At 41.9% G+C, this 14,994-nt stretch overlaps 1 protein-coding gene and 1 non-coding gene across 7 annotated transcripts in view; one reads left to right on the top strand and one right to left on the bottom strand.

Moving 5' to 3' along the window:
* Positions 1-14,994, top strand: part of Raf1 (Raf-1 proto-oncogene, serine/threonine kinase) — a 59,448-nt gene that overhangs the window by 30,741 nt on the left and 13,713 nt on the right. For 4 of the 6 annotated variants that reach the window (XM_020177159.2, XM_020177155.2, XM_020177157.2 and 1 more), the window contains 4 exons: positions 5,351-5,583; positions 10,327-10,439; positions 12,955-13,057; positions 13,331-13,488. In XM_020177159.2, coding sequence (XP_020032748.1) covers positions 5,377-5,583; positions 10,327-10,439; positions 12,955-13,057; positions 13,331-13,488 — 581 coding nt within the window. In that variant the 5' untranslated portion in view covers positions 5,351-5,376. Of the gene's footprint in view, positions 1-5,350; positions 5,584-10,326; positions 10,440-12,954; positions 13,058-13,330; positions 13,489-14,994 lie in introns of those variants that run through there. The other 2 variants (XM_074044449.1, XM_074044447.1) reach the window with 1 other exon arrangement.
* On the bottom strand, positions 7,643-7,747 carry LOC141413258 (small nucleolar RNA U13). The gene has a single exon (XR_012438053.1). It is a non-coding gene; the product is annotated as a small nucleolar RNA U13 (small nucleolar RNA).

Genomic DNA, 14,994 nt, shown 5'->3' with positions numbered 1-14,994 from the left:
AATCAATGAGGTTGAGAGATTGTGACAAGTAAACTATGTTAATAAAAATGTACATTTTGGTTTAAAAAGATACAGGTTTTTTCTTCTTCTTTTTCCTCCAGTACTGAGCATTGAGCCTAGGACCTTGGCATTTCTAGGCAGGCGCTCCACTACTTCAGCCCTTACGCCAGCCCACCCCTACCCTCTTTTTTTGAGTTAAATGGTTCTCGATAACTTTGCCCAGTTTGGCCTTGAACTCTCGATTCTCCTACCTCCACCTCCCAAGTAAAAAGATATAGTTTTGAAAGAGTTTATACTATAAAAACCATGAATTACATGATTAAAGCAAACATGTCCTCAAAACTCCATGGCAGAATGAAGCATGAAGCCTTTTATTAAAGGCAAAACTTTTTGTTTTGGTGGATCTGTGGGACATACCACCTTGAGACTTGAGAAAACATGGATTCAGAGAAATGTATACAAGCTCATGATTGACAGCTGCCAAGTGGGTGTCTATGGAAAGCTATTCGCCCCTAGCACCTAGGGTTTGAACTCGGCCTCACACTTGATAGGCAGGTGCTCTTATCCTTTGAGTCACTCCTCCAGCCCTCCCCCCTTTTTTGTGATGTTTTTTTTCAAGACAAGATCTCTTGAACTGTTTGCCTAGGGCTGGCTTTGAACCCTGGTCCTCCTGAGTAGCTAGGATTACAGGTGTGAGCCATTGGCACCTGGCTCATTCTTTCTGGGGATTGAACTCAGGGCTTTGTGCTTGCAATGCAGGCGCTTTACCATTTTAGCCACATCCCCAGTCCATTTTGCTCTGTTTTTTTTTAGAGATGGGGGTCTTGCAAATTATTTGCCCAGGCTGGCCTTGAGCCAAGATCCTCTTGATCTCAGCCTCCCGAGTAGGTAGGATAATGAGTGAGCCATTGGCACCCAACTTGCTCCCTTTTTCTGTCAAACACCCTGATGTCTTTCAGAGCCTATCTGTGCCTACCAGGGAGAGTAAGGGGCTCTGAAATGCAGAAGGAAGCAGCTTAGAACCTGACAAATCTGAATTCTAGGATAGATGAGAAGAATTCATAATTAAGTAAACTGTAGGCTTCTGAAGTACTTATAGAACTTAGCTGTCACAGTAAATGAAATTCCAAATATGTCTTGTCTTTTTTGGCAGGCAAAAAAAAGGTAAATGTTTATTCTGTAAAATACAAGCTCTCAGACTACCTCACCAGTAAGTGTTTATGGTCTGGTAACTTTTGTGATAATAAAAAGCTACTATTTTGTATATGTGGAGAGACCTATCTAAAAAAGCCTTTTTTTGGTTATACTGGGATTTGAACTCAGGGCCTTATGCTTGCTAGACAGGCACTCTACTACTTGAGCCACTCCACCAGTCTGAAAGTATTTTTATCATTGGCTAGAAATGAAATTTTATAGTTAGTTTCTATATAAACTTTGTTACCAAAGTTATCTTCAAATGGTACAAATGTACTTTTAAATAGACTTTTATGTGGTAAGTGTTTTGAAAAGTTGGATAAATACTATTAGCATTTAAAATTTATCTTTTAAAAAACTATTGGAGCTGGGTGGTGGGGGCTCCTGCCTGTGATCCTAGCTACTTGGGAGGCTGAGATCAGGAGAATCGCAGTTTGAGGCAAGTCCATTAAATAGTTCAAGAGACTGTCTCCAAAGTAACCAGAGCAGAATAGATCAGAGGAGTGGTTTAAGTGGTAGAGTGCCTGCTACCAAACTCCGTCCCACCAAGAAAAAGAAAGAAAGGTTTTTTTTTTTTTTTTGTGCAGCACTGGGCTTTGAACTCAGGGTCTATACCTTGAGCCACTCCACCAGCCCTTTTTCGTGAGGATTTTTTTTTTAGATAGGTCTCCTGAACTATTTGCCCAGGTTGGCTTTGAACCACAATCCTCCTGACCTCTGCCTCCTGAGTAGCTAGAATTATAGGCGTGAGCCAGCCACTGGTGCCTGGCTAATGGTTTCTTTTTGATACTACTACAGGTTTAGTCCTTTGAAGTGTTTTAATCCGTATTGGGGACAGATACCATTGGCCTTGTTCTTGCACATGAGAAGTGCACGGTAGAAGTTAAGCCACACAGTTAATGGTTTTCTAGCTGAAATAAATGTATAAAATATGCTCTTTTTAGAACCTAAAAGTTTTCTGTTTTAAAAAATTGCTCAGGAAAAACAAAGTAGGATTTTTCATAGCATCAAATGATATTTTTTTCATGGATAAAACTAAAGATGTTTTTCTTTTTTTTCTTTTTGGTGGTGTTGGTGATGGAATACAGGGCTTCCTGTATGATAAGCAAGAACTAGCTGCAGCCCCAGCCCTTGGGTAAATATTCTATAAATCAGACTGTTAGCCAGCATGTCGGCAGCATTCTTTCCTGGGAAGTCTTTCTTGCTTTCCCTTGTTGTGGTTTACACTTTTACCAGCAGTATAATGAGAAGGTAGATTTCCTCATGCCTGTGATGGATGTTTTCAGTATTTTATTTCAGTTTTTCTTTATTTGTAGTTTCCTTCTTTATATATAAACATATGTGTTCATTGGCTGTTGTTTGTTTTTCTGTTAATTTAATTCCATGTTTTCATCCTGGCTCCAGCAGCTCACACCTGTAATCCTAACTACTCAGGAAGCAAAGATCAGGAGGATCAAGGTTTGAAGTCAGCCCTCGCAAATAGTTTGAGAGACCCTATCTCAAAAACATCCATCACAAAAAAAAAAAAAAAAAAAAAAAGCCGGTAGAGTGGCTTAAGGCGAAGTCCCAGGGATCAAACCCCAGTACTGCATCCAAAAAATTCTGTGTATTCTTATCAATTTTCAAGAGTTCTTTGTATATTGGTAATAATAATTCTTCATAGCAAGGTCTATATGTTTCTTTAAATGATTGATCATGATAACTTTTCCATCCCTAGGAGGATGCATTTGTTTTCAGAACTTTAATGTGAATCTGTGAATGACCTCTCCTATGTGAAGGGCTGGTTTTTACTTTGACTTATCTAGTTTTAGTATATGTCTAGGTGTGTTTATGTGTATGAGTGTAAGTACACGTTTTAACAGAACATTAACTGCATGGAACAGAGGGCTAGCTCTACCTAGTCTCAGCCTGGTCTCTGGCCCTCCCCTTCCCCTCCCCGCCCCTCTCCTTCCCCACTAAACCCTGGGCCTTGCTCTTACAAGCGCTCTGCCTCCCTGTAGAACTACGCCCTCTAGCCTGCTGATTGTTTTTTAAGAAGATGCGTCTTTCTTGTTTTCCCACGTTTGTCCTTTAGTAAATTGATTACGGAATACTTACAGAGTTATCTTTGTTGAGGCTGGAAGTGTGTCTGTCTGCCCTGGGGCAACTGAAAGAACTCTTGGCCCTGAATCCTGGGCTTGTCACCCCAAAGCTGGAGTAGCACTGTCTGCTTACATCAGCATGTCTTGCAAATCTGATTCATATCTCCTTTGACTACAGTGAATGTTAGAAGCACTGATGTAGCATGCCTCACTGTAAGTGATCTTGTGATGGCAGTGGAAAATTTTTAAAAATTTTTTCTGCTTTCTCTGTCAGTTAAAGGTATAGTTGTCCCACAGTATCTGCCAGGGATTTGTTTCAGGACCTCTCCCCTCCCCAATTCCAAAGCTGTTTGCTTACGTCCCTCTGTGGAATGGTACAGTTCTTGTGTAGAACCTACACATGCCAGTGTGCTTTGTCCTCTAGATTACTTATGATATGTAATAATACCACGTGTTCTGGACACGAGTCATTTTCCAGATATATGTATTGCATTTCTTGTGGTCTGAGGCTTGTGTTTTTTTTTTTTTCCTATTGACAGTGTTAGTTTTGAACTCAAAGCCTTAACACTTGGTGCTAGGCAGGTGCTCTACCACTTGAGCCTCACTCCCAACCCATAATATACTATAAACGCCACTGAAATAGTTGTACACTGTTTTGTTCAGGCAGTAATGACAAGAATTATTTTTTAATGGCACTTTTTTTTTTCAAATATTCTTGATTGGTGATTGGTTGATTCCACTGACATGGGATATGGCCAACTATAGTTAATATCTAGCCACCTTTCTTGATTTCAGAGAGTTTAGCAAATAATGGGGGTTCAGATAGAAAGTTTTGGTTGAAAACAGCAGGTTTGGATTATATGGTCTTTAATTCTAGGCTGTTTCTGCTTTAACTGGATGGCTTTGTGTGTCAGAGTTGTGGATGGGAGGGTAAGGGATACAGAGTCAGAGTAGCTAAGTTCTGAAGCCCAGCTCTAACACTTAAAAGCTGTGTGTGAGAGTTCTCTCAGCTTCCCGTGGGGGTGCATTTCCTACCTAAAGTACCCCTGTAAGGATTAGGTGGGTCCTAGAAGTGGGACGGATGCATATGGTATACACTGCCTCATGATAGTAGGCTTCTAGTAAGTCATAGCTATTGTTAGTAAGACAAAACAAATTTCTGAAAGAAAGCTTGAAAAGGACGGAATTCCCTCTCACCCTTTCAGTTTTCTAAAGAAGGAAGCCAGCCATTGGCTTCTGTGTGGTTGTTAACTTGTAAGCCAGTGCCGGTGCCTCACATCTGAGGGCGTATCTGAGCGACTTACTGTGTGGTTTTGTTGTCTAAAGCATTTGTTTATGTTGGGTTATGAGACTCTCTCCTCGCTTCTGCTTATAACCTTTGTCCCTGCACCAAAACTGAATTCTGAAAGTCACATTGGAAAATTCATGGGCTCTTAACAGATCTAGTTACTATCCCTAGTCCCTGAGGCTCTTGGGCAAGGGGGTGCATTTCTGTGGTTTAAAAGAGAAAGAGTGGATGTAGGAAAGGCTTTTAAATCTTCCGTTTTTAATGCAGATTGTGAGGTAGTTTATGTATGCATCAACTGACATATATATGCATTTGAGTATGTATATAGCGTCTAACATACATCCTAGGAATAAGTTTCCTTTTTCTTCCTTGCAGGCAGAACCAACAACCCTCCCCTTCCCCCGGTAATTCTCATGGCACCAATATATGTTCCTCACAGCTGGGGTAGTCACTCACATTTAATGTGCAGTACCCAAGGAAGAAAACTATGTAACTAAGAAAGTGTCAGATGAGAACTCAGGAGGCCTGAGCTCTTGTTCTAGTTTCACTTAACTGGCAATGTAGCCATCCATAGCTCTTTCAACTTCTGTCTCCATTTCCTTGTTTTTGATGTACCTACAGAATATTTTATGCAAATATACTATTATAGAGGCTTTTCTTTCCTGATTAATTTGTTTATGAATTATAAAAACCCAAAGCACCACTCTGTTCACAGCTACTCTTCATGCTGTGTTCCTGAGTTACGTGCATTTGTTTCACTATTAGAACTCTTGGTCTTTCTTCCCAGGTTTAAGGCTTGTTTAAGCCGCATCAATGGAGCACATCCAGGGAGCCTGGAAGACGATCAGCAATGGTTTTGGGCTCAAAGATGCGGTGTTTGATGGCTCCAGCTGCATCTCCCCTACAATAGTCCAGCAGTTTGGCTATCAGCGCCGGGCCTCAGATGATGGCAAACTTACAGATTCTTCTAAGACAAGCAACACTATCCGCGTTTTCTTGCCGAATAAGCAAAGAACAGTGGTATGTGAACATTCCGTTCGGGAAATTTAGTGATTATGAATTGCGTTGCCCAGCTTATAGACCAGCAAATCATACTGTTGCTGAGGCAGACTCCCAAGTGCAGGTTCTATTTCCTCTTACCACTGTCCCTCCACACTCCCTGCTGTGACTCGCCTCGTACTTTCTGGTTGTTAGTTGCCCCGAATGGTTTCCGTTCTGCCTTTTCATCCAGACTAGTATGTTTTTATGGGAGCTATTCCTATGACTTTTGTTTGAAATTTTCTTTGCTTCTTTCCAACTGCAAAGACATTTTTTATTTTTTTGGGTAGGATTAGGGTCTGAATTCAGGGCCTCACTCTTGCAAAGAAGGCATTCTACCATTTGAGCCACACCTCCTACAAAGACACTTATTTTTTCTCTTAGAGCATAATATTCACCTCAAATTTTTTGGATATTACAGTTAAATATGAAGAAAGGAAAATAACTTAAAAATTATTTTGGTATATTTCATAGGCTCAGGACAAACAAATCTAGAGGTAGCTTAAGAATTCACAGTGGCTTGGTCTTCCCCTGGGCACCAGTTCTTTCTGTACAGTAGTTTTCTAGTACCAGTGACAGGTTCATGTTGGCACCATGGCAATACTGTCACTGGATTTCTGATACCAAACCTCAGTTTTTCTAAGAACTTACTGCTCAATAAAGTTTTCTACTGTTCTGGATTAAAAACAAAAATGATAAACAAAAAACACACTTGGTTGAAACAAAAGTGAAATGGCATTGGTTTTGTTTGGTGAGGCCTTTTTTTTTTTTTTTTTTTTTTTTTTTATTAATGTTATTGGGACTTGACCTCAGGCCCCCATGCTTATCAGACAGGTGCTCTTATCACTTGAATTGTGCCTCAGGCCCTGCTGAGACATTGGAGAAAACCTTCATTTAAAACTTCCACACTTTTTCTTTTCCAGTCTTCCACTCTTTGTGTAAACTCAATGCCTTGTGTTCATTTTGCACATATGCAGGTGGAAGCAATGCAAGAAGGCTGGGAAGTCAGTCCAGAGTTTTCTCACTTTACTTCTGACACCTCCCTTCTCCCTAGTGTGCTAATAAATTCCTTTATACTCCTTTTGTGAACCTACGGAGCCTCTGAATTGTAGTGTTGGATTCTTAGGTGCATTGTGAGCTGAGGACAAAACTCACAAGGCCTACTAGATAAAGTGTGAGTAAATCTGGTTTTGTTCCCCTTTTTAAAAATAAAGGCTGTCAATTTATGTCAATATAGGAGATTAGTAGCAGTCTTCTATATTTGAACAGTGGTCTTTGATTTGTAAGGTGATTTTTTTTTTCCTGTTTTTCATTAAGTTTCTTACTGACCTCACAGTGGTAATTGTGAATGTTAGGGAGTCTGAAGACCATTGGCCCTTCTTCTGATCTTACTAAACACTCTCTTCTCCATTGCCATCTCTGCCAGTTTGCCTAGATGGCTAGGAGACTTCATTTGACTTCGTGGCTCGTTGTATGGATCTATGACAGCCAGGCCCAAACTTAAATTTCCTGTTTATTTTATTAGCAGTGTCATCTAGACAAGTTATGTGATAGCTTGGGCCTCTTTTTCCTGACCTTTGTCATGGGGGCTCATGCTTACTTAGTATGGTGGCTGATTCATTAGTGCAGTGGCAACTACAGTTATTTCTGAACTTTTTAATGTAGTCCTTGATAGCCTTCCTTCAAGCCCAGCAGGTAATGGGGACCAGTAAGTTAGAAACTTGACACCTCCTGTAGCTTCTGAGAAGGTTTTCGCAGAGAAGGTTAGTTTCTCCTATTTATTTGGCCAGAGATGGGCCATCTGTCTGGGAAAATCAGTGTCTTTTTGGAGGAGCAGTGGTGGAGGAGGAGTCACTTGTCAGGTAGCACCCTCAGCCAACAGCATTTTCTGCAATTCCCAGGAGGCTTTGCTTTGGGAACCCAGAATGACTCTCCTAATCACTCACTTGTCTGCAGAGACTATCCAGCTATATGCGTGGGGGGTAGGCAAGAGGAGAGTTGGAAGGATGTGTAGCTGATAAAATCATTTTCTTGTTTTCCCCATGAGACAGGTAATGTGCCCGACGTCAAAACAAGGTTTGAGGGAGGCACATGTCAAGAAATGGTGTGAACACCCAGTCATCATTCTTAGGAACCAAAAAAGAGGACCTAAAAATTATTTTTTGAACATATTTTTTGTCGTTTTGTTTTTTCTTTTTTGGTACTGGGAATTGAACCCAGGACCTTGAAAGTGCTCTACTATTTGAGCCACACCCTAGCCCTTTTGCGTTTTTATTTTGTTTTTGGGATAGGGTCTTGCTAAGCCTGCTCTGCTTCCACCTCCAGAGTAGCTGGGGTTCCAGACGTATCAACCGTTCACAGCTTGTTTTTGTTCCCTCAGCACACACTCATTGTTACTGGATGAGTGAGAGTGATTGCCGCTGAGAACCACTACCTTCAGAACCACCTGATAAGCAAGTTAAAATGCAGGTTCCTGGACTTCACTCCAAATTAACTTAATCCAAATCCTGACTACTGAGGCAGGGAGGCTCAGTATCTGTTTTCACAAGCTCTGTGGCTGATTCTAATGCCACCTACATTGGGACCTCAGTGGTGTAGGGGGTGTTTGAAGAACTCTCCAGCTCTCAGAGTCTGACTCTGAGTGAAGATTAGTGATAAATCCGGACACCATTGTACAGCTTTTCAGGCACTGCTGCCCTGTGTGACGCAGGCCGTGATTCTGCATGTGTCTTATCTTTGTAGTGCAGATCAGTGGAAATACATCTGACTTGGCTTGTTTTTCGGGAAGTTAAGGGGGTGTTCTAAGGCTATCACTGTTCGAAGAAACCTTTAAGATAGACTCATGCAGCATTTAAAAATACCTTCGAAAGTAGACAGATTAGAATAATTATTCTAATATATGCACCACCTATTTTACACTTACTCTGTTTAATCTGTGTTCCCACCCATTCCTTACTAATTATTTTGACACAAATCCCAGATACCATTTGTCTGAACTAGTTTGGTATGTACAAGAGACTTTGAAAGAATGTCAATTTTATTTATTTATTTTTGTGTAGGTAATGTATTCACATGGGTGAAAGATATTAGGCGACCCTTGCTCCTGCCCAGTTGCCCAGCTCTTCCTTCAGGATTCCTGTGCTAAGCAGACTGGAATCTATTTGGAAGAATCAGATGGACACACTCTCAATACCCAGGAGTCTGTCACAGTCTCCTCATGAGCTTTTATAATTTGGAAAAGCCCTTTTCTTTCCTCCCAGATAACTGATCCTTCAGGAGACTTTCCTCCTCCATTCCTATCACCTCCTGTACTTATTTGTTCTATAGATTCAGATTTTTTTGTACTGTGCTTTTTTTTTTTCCTCCCAACATGAAGCCATGTTTACGCTTCAAAGATTGATGAGTGGACAAATGCATCCCCGTCAGTGGCCAGTAATAGCAAAATGACACACTTTGTGAAGAAAGTTTTTGTATGCCCCTCCTTGATGTTTTCAGATTCCTTATGCTTCCCCCTTTCCCACCAGGTGGTTTCTTTTCCTTTCCTTTGACCCAGATCCTGTGGCCTGTTCCCACCCTAGTGATTGGGTAGTCCCTCATATCTCTGATCTGTTTAAGATTTCTGTCTCTTCGTAAGCCATCCAGAGACAGCTTGGCTAGGATGGCCTCTGGCAGAGCTGGCTTCTAGCCAAGGAGGAGCTCCACCAGAGGCCTTTCACAGGCCCTGCCACCTGCCTTCTACCACCCTTGCTGACTTGACTGACTACGTTTGTCTTATTGTTATTAACTTTCTCAGCTTTGAAAGCAAAATGTGGAGGGCTTTTCTCCAAACTCTTAAGATTTCAGTTAAATTTTTTTTTTGGCGTTACTGGGTGTTGGACTCGGCTAGGCAGTTGTGCTACCACCTGAGCCACTCGCCAGCCTGGCTGAGATTTTCATACAGCTGCCATTGATAGTACTGTAGGCACACACACTTCCCACTACGCCTTCGAGCTCCCACCTAGCCTTTGAGGATTGGATTCAAGGGAATGTGCAGGGTGTGTGCTGTGAAGGCTGTTTGGTACAAGTGTACATGCAATTAAACTAACACTGGTGTTTGTCCCTACCTAGAGAAGGGCAGAAGCTCTGTTTTGGCCAGTTCATATTTGGCCGTACTAGTGCAAAGTAAGTACATGGTGTGAGGTAGAATTTTTGGTAGGAAGACCAGCCAGCCGTTTTGGAACTAGAGAAATTATTATCATAAAAACTCATCTTACGTTTATGTATAGATCGTATTGACATATTTTCCTTTCTGGTGGGTGTTCATGCTTCTGTATACACTGTGAGTTAAGAGAATGGGAGACTATACAGGGAAGTGTTGTTGTACCCTTCCCACCCAGTTAGGTTTATCTTTCCACATTCATACAGCATGCATAAGCATATTTTAAATACTGTTACTAATTAACATTTCCTAGACTCCTCTCCCTTTAGGTAATTATAAGTAATATACAGCAAATGCATCATGTGAGTGTGGACGCGCTGTAGTTCAAGCACTGTTACTGCTGGACATGCAGGTTGGGGTGTGTGTGTGTGTGTGTGTGTGTGTGTGTGTGTAGTGCTTGCCATTGCAAACAGGGCTGTCATAAATCTTCTACAAGTCCCTATAACTTGGCATGTTTATTTCTATGCCTATCTTTGCAAGGGGTGCTCCCGCCCGTGTTGGTCCTAAAGGTGGTTTTTTGTTTGCAGGTCAATGTGCGGAATGGAATGAGCTTGCATGATTGCCTTATGAAAGCTCTGAAGGTGAGGGGGCTCCAGCCGGAGTGCTGCGCGGTGTTCAGACTTCTCCAGGAACACAAGGGGTAAGAGCGCCACAGTCAGTTTGCTCCTCCTTAGGAATAGCGAGGCTCTTGTAGCCTGCCTCCATCCAGAGTAGTTATCCTGCTTCCTGTGGAGTAGTGTGTTTTATGTCTTTGTTTTTAAAGAGAGAAGTTAGAAAAATGTGGTACTAAGAACTTGAAACTATTGCCTGGATATTCTCTTGAAAAATAAAATACATGATAGGTGTGCATCTTGTTTCCAGGAATGGAAACAATTATATTATAGGCACGGATTTTTTTTTTTTTTTTATGGTACTAAAACTTGGCCTCAAGCTTGCTAGGTAGGTGCTCTACTACTTGAATTTTTGAGAAAGGGTCTCTCAGTTTTTGCTGGGCTGGCCTTGGATAGGATTCTCCTACTTAAACTTTCCATGTAGCTGCGATGATAGGTGTGTGCCACCACACTCAGCTTTTTTTCCTGTTGAAATAGGGTATTGCTAACTTTTTGCCCAGACTGGCTATTCCAAATGTGGTTCTCCCAGCCTCTGCCTCCTAAGTAGTTGGGATTATAGGTGTGAGCCACCGTGTCCAGCCCAGAAGGTATGCTTTTAAGAGCAAAGATTTTTCTTTGTATTTGCTATAATTGCATTTCCAGAGTAGGTGCTCCAAAAATGTGTTTATAGTTAAATAATAACAATAAAAAAGAATGCTGTCCTCAAGAGATCAGTTGTGTCATTCATGCATTTCCGTTTTGGTTTTTTTTGTGGTGGTACTAGAGATTGAGTGAACCTGGGGCCTGGTCAGGCTAAGCACCGTCTACTCCCAAATTCCATTCTCTGCTCCTCTCATTCATCTTTGTTCCAATTGTGAATCTGAATCTGCAGTGAATTCTGGCTAACAGCCAGGGGCTAAAAGATGCAGAAGAGTTTGTGCCTTTGGGAAAGCTCATCCTATTTGTAATGGTGGTAACAAGCTGGAGGCATCTCCTCAAAGGATAAGAGCAATACCCCATAGCAACAGAACCGCCCACTGTTTCCCGCCAAATATGGGGAAACCTGTCAGAAGGTTCTTTTAACCTTGCCCTATTTTTGGACAGCAGCGCTTCTGTTACTGATCTTCAGGTTTCAGCTTCATGACTCAGGGAGATTCCCAGTTTGAGGGAATGGCCCAGGGCATGGGTCTACATCAGTGGGTCTGTTCTTCTCAGTTAAGGAGGCAGTTTGCTGAAGGGCAGATCTTTGAAGCAGATGTCAGCTTTAGCACCATTAGTCCCAGGTTTGGGTCCAAGCCAATCCTTAAGGACTAGAGAGAGCCTGAGATGGGGAAGGGCTCTGTCTACTCTTCTTCAGAGCTTGGTTGATTTGGACCTGATCTGGGTTCTCTTTAGGACAGGTAGCTCCTGCAGGCTCATCAGAAAGTGGGGCTTCCTCCCTGCTTCTAGAATAAAACAGAACTATAGAGTGATAAGGAGTTTCCTAGACTTAATATGGCAGGGGTGGGGTGGGGTGGGGATAACCAGAAGGGCTTGACTAAGCTTCCGGTAGGCGATGGAGAGGGTTGAGTGGCGCTAGGTTATATGTGCCCTCCTTACCCAAGAACATTCATCCTTCAGGAAATGGACCAGGGCATCAGAGTTAATTTTTGCGATGCAGTTTCCTGTCTTGTTTATTCTGGGCATGGAAAGAGTGGTTTCAGAGTAAGTTTTAAGGCAATTAAGTGTCATGGACTTATTTTTATGGACCCTGTGAACAGTTGTACAGATTTGAGTCTGTTGTTAATGCAAAAGTGCATTTGTAGTTCCTGTTTATACATATTCTAGATTGAAATAGGCCATTGAACATTCTAAATCTGAACATTGTAGTAATGTTTATAACCCATTTTATAGGGCTTTAATGACACAAAGTTCACTTTATTCTTATATTTCATTATTTAAAGAAAACTTTATTCTCAGAGCACAAGCTTTGGAGTTCAGCAGACCTGAATTCTGTTTCATTTCATTTATTTAGTGATAGTGGGGTTTGAACTCAGGGCCTCACGTTCACTAGGCAGGTGTTCTACCGCTTGAGCCACTCTGACAGCCCTTTTTTTGTGATGGGTTTTTTTCAAGATAGGGTCTCTCGAACTGTTTGTTTGGGCTAGCTTTGAACCATGATCCCTGCCTCCTGAGTAGCTAGGATAACATGTGTGAGTCTCTGGTGCCTGGCCACTTTGTTGGTTTTGAGACAGGGTCTCACCTCACTTTGTCGTCCAGGCTGGCTGAAAATGCGAGATCCTCCTGACTCAGCCTCCTGAGTGGTGCGATTACAGGTGTGCACCATCACACCTGGCTTCAGACCTGGATTCTTAACACAGGGCCTTACATTCACTTCTATGCAAGTTATCTCCATAGAGTCCCAGTTTTCTCATTTTTCAGTGGGAGCAGTAATGCCTACTTCACGGGTTTATTGTATGGGTTAAATAAGCTGTGCTGCAATGGCACGCACTATGGTGGCTACTGTTACTAGAATTGAACCTTGTCTCAACGTTTTCCTTTCATGCTGTTTTGAACACTCTTTAGTAAAAAAGCACGTTTAGACTGGAATACTGATGCCGCCTCTTTGATTGGAGAAGAACTTCAAGTGGATTTCCTGGACCATGTTCCCCTTACCACACACAACTTTGTAAGTGCAGACCTCTTCTGTGTTCTCAGAGCCACCAGCATGTGTGTATTGTTGGACCGTGGAAAGTTCTAGTTATGCCATGGTTTTTCAGTAGGCAAGTTAGAGCTCAGTAACCAGAGGTGTATTTTAATTTCGGTTTATGAAGTTTACAAATGTTGGAAGTGTGATTCCTTCATTTGTAAAAATCTCTTTTGAGGGCCAGGCAGGAAATTACTTCATCTTTGATTGTCTTTCATTTCTAAACATAATTTCGCATCTGTGTTCTCAATATAGGCTCGGAAGACGTTCCTGAAGCTTGCATTTTGTGACATCTGCCAGAAGTTCCTGCTAAATGGATTTCGATGTCAGACTTGCGGCTACAAATTTCACGAGCACTGTAGTACCAAAGTACCTACTATGTGTGTGGACTGGAGTAATATCAGACAACTCTTGTAAGGCATTGTTATTGTTGTTCTTTAAAACAATCTCTCCCCCACCCCCCATTTACAAAATGTGTGGACATTTTTGAGGGTGCTTATTGTACATTTTGACCAGTAGTCTGGGTTCTAGACTTGTTAAATGATGGTCACTGTGATCCAGAAACCATCTGTCTCACAAACATGATTGTTCTTTTGGTGGCACTGATTTTGACATGTGTGTGATGGACTACAAATGTGTGCCATTTATTTTACTCAAGCTCTCTGCAAATCAACATATGACTGCTGAGAAAGCTAAAAAGCTGTTCCCACTACGGTTTAATGATAATGCTTTCCTGAGTTTTTCTACACTCACAAAACTATATAAAACTTTACTTTTCATATGCTTGTTTACAGTAGGCTTTTAAAAGGCACTGTAGAAACCGTACTTTTAAATTAAACTTTGATTACTTAATAAAATTAATAAAATAGTAAACTACTTTGTTTATGAGGCTGGCTACCAGTAGCTCAGGCCTGTAATCCTAGCTACTTAGGAAGCAGAGTCAGGAGGATCACTGTTGAGGCCGGCCTGGACAAAAAGCAAGACCCTAACCTCAAAATTACCCAACACGTGTACACACACACACACACACACACACACACATAGCTGGTGGAGTGGTTCAACTGGTAGACCACGTGGCTGGCAAGCATGAAGCCCCAAGCTCAAACCCCAGGACCGTAGCTGGTAACTGGTTTGTCTCCTGATAGAAATAAGAGTCTTTAGAACTTTATGCTCTATTTTAAGCCCAAACCCTTTTTTCTCCAGTGTGAGGTAAAGGAAACAGTACTCCTTTCACAGTGTCAAAGGCCTGTTCAGAGGCAGGAGTGATGGCTTACACCTATAATCCTAGGGACTTACAGGCTGAGACAGTAGTTCAAGACCAGTTCAGGCAAAAAGTTCCTGAGACCCCATCTCAACCACTAGTTGGACGCAGAAGCATGCACCTGTCATTCCAAGCTGTGCAGGAAGCTGAGATGGGGAGGATAGCGGTCCATGCCAACCAGGGCAAAACAGTTTGCGGGATCCTATCTCAGTGGAAAAAGCTGGATGTGGTGGCATGTGCCTGTCATCCCAGCTGTGGCGGAAAGCTTAAAATAGGACTGGACAAAACTGTACCGGACAGAAAGCAAGACCCCCATCTCCAAAATAACCAGAGCAAATAAAGACTAAAGGTGTGGCTCAAGCAGTAGAGGGCCTGCTTTGCAAGAGCAAAGCCCTTTGTTCAAACCCCAGTTACTCCCTACCACCAAAAAAAAAAAAAGCCTCTGTTTAACATACTCAACAAAAATATATAGCAGTGTCTGAGCAACCTAGCTGAGGTTACTGTAAGAGAGAAAAGCCGAAAACGGCTTCAGCTTTCACATGCATTTGTTTTTTTCCTCATTGAATCACAGGGTCAGTATCTACTTGATAGACAATAGGTCCAACCTGCTGTTCTAGAGGATCATATCATTGATTGAGCACCTTCACCTCACGAGCTG

This window comes from Castor canadensis, chromosome 10, assembly GCF_047511655.1.
Source record: "Castor canadensis chromosome 10, mCasCan1.hap1v2, whole genome shotgun sequence".
Lineage (NCBI taxonomy): Eukaryota > Metazoa > Chordata > Mammalia > Rodentia > Castoridae > Castor > Castor canadensis.
This window is presented reverse-complemented; position numbering and strand designations above follow the sequence as displayed.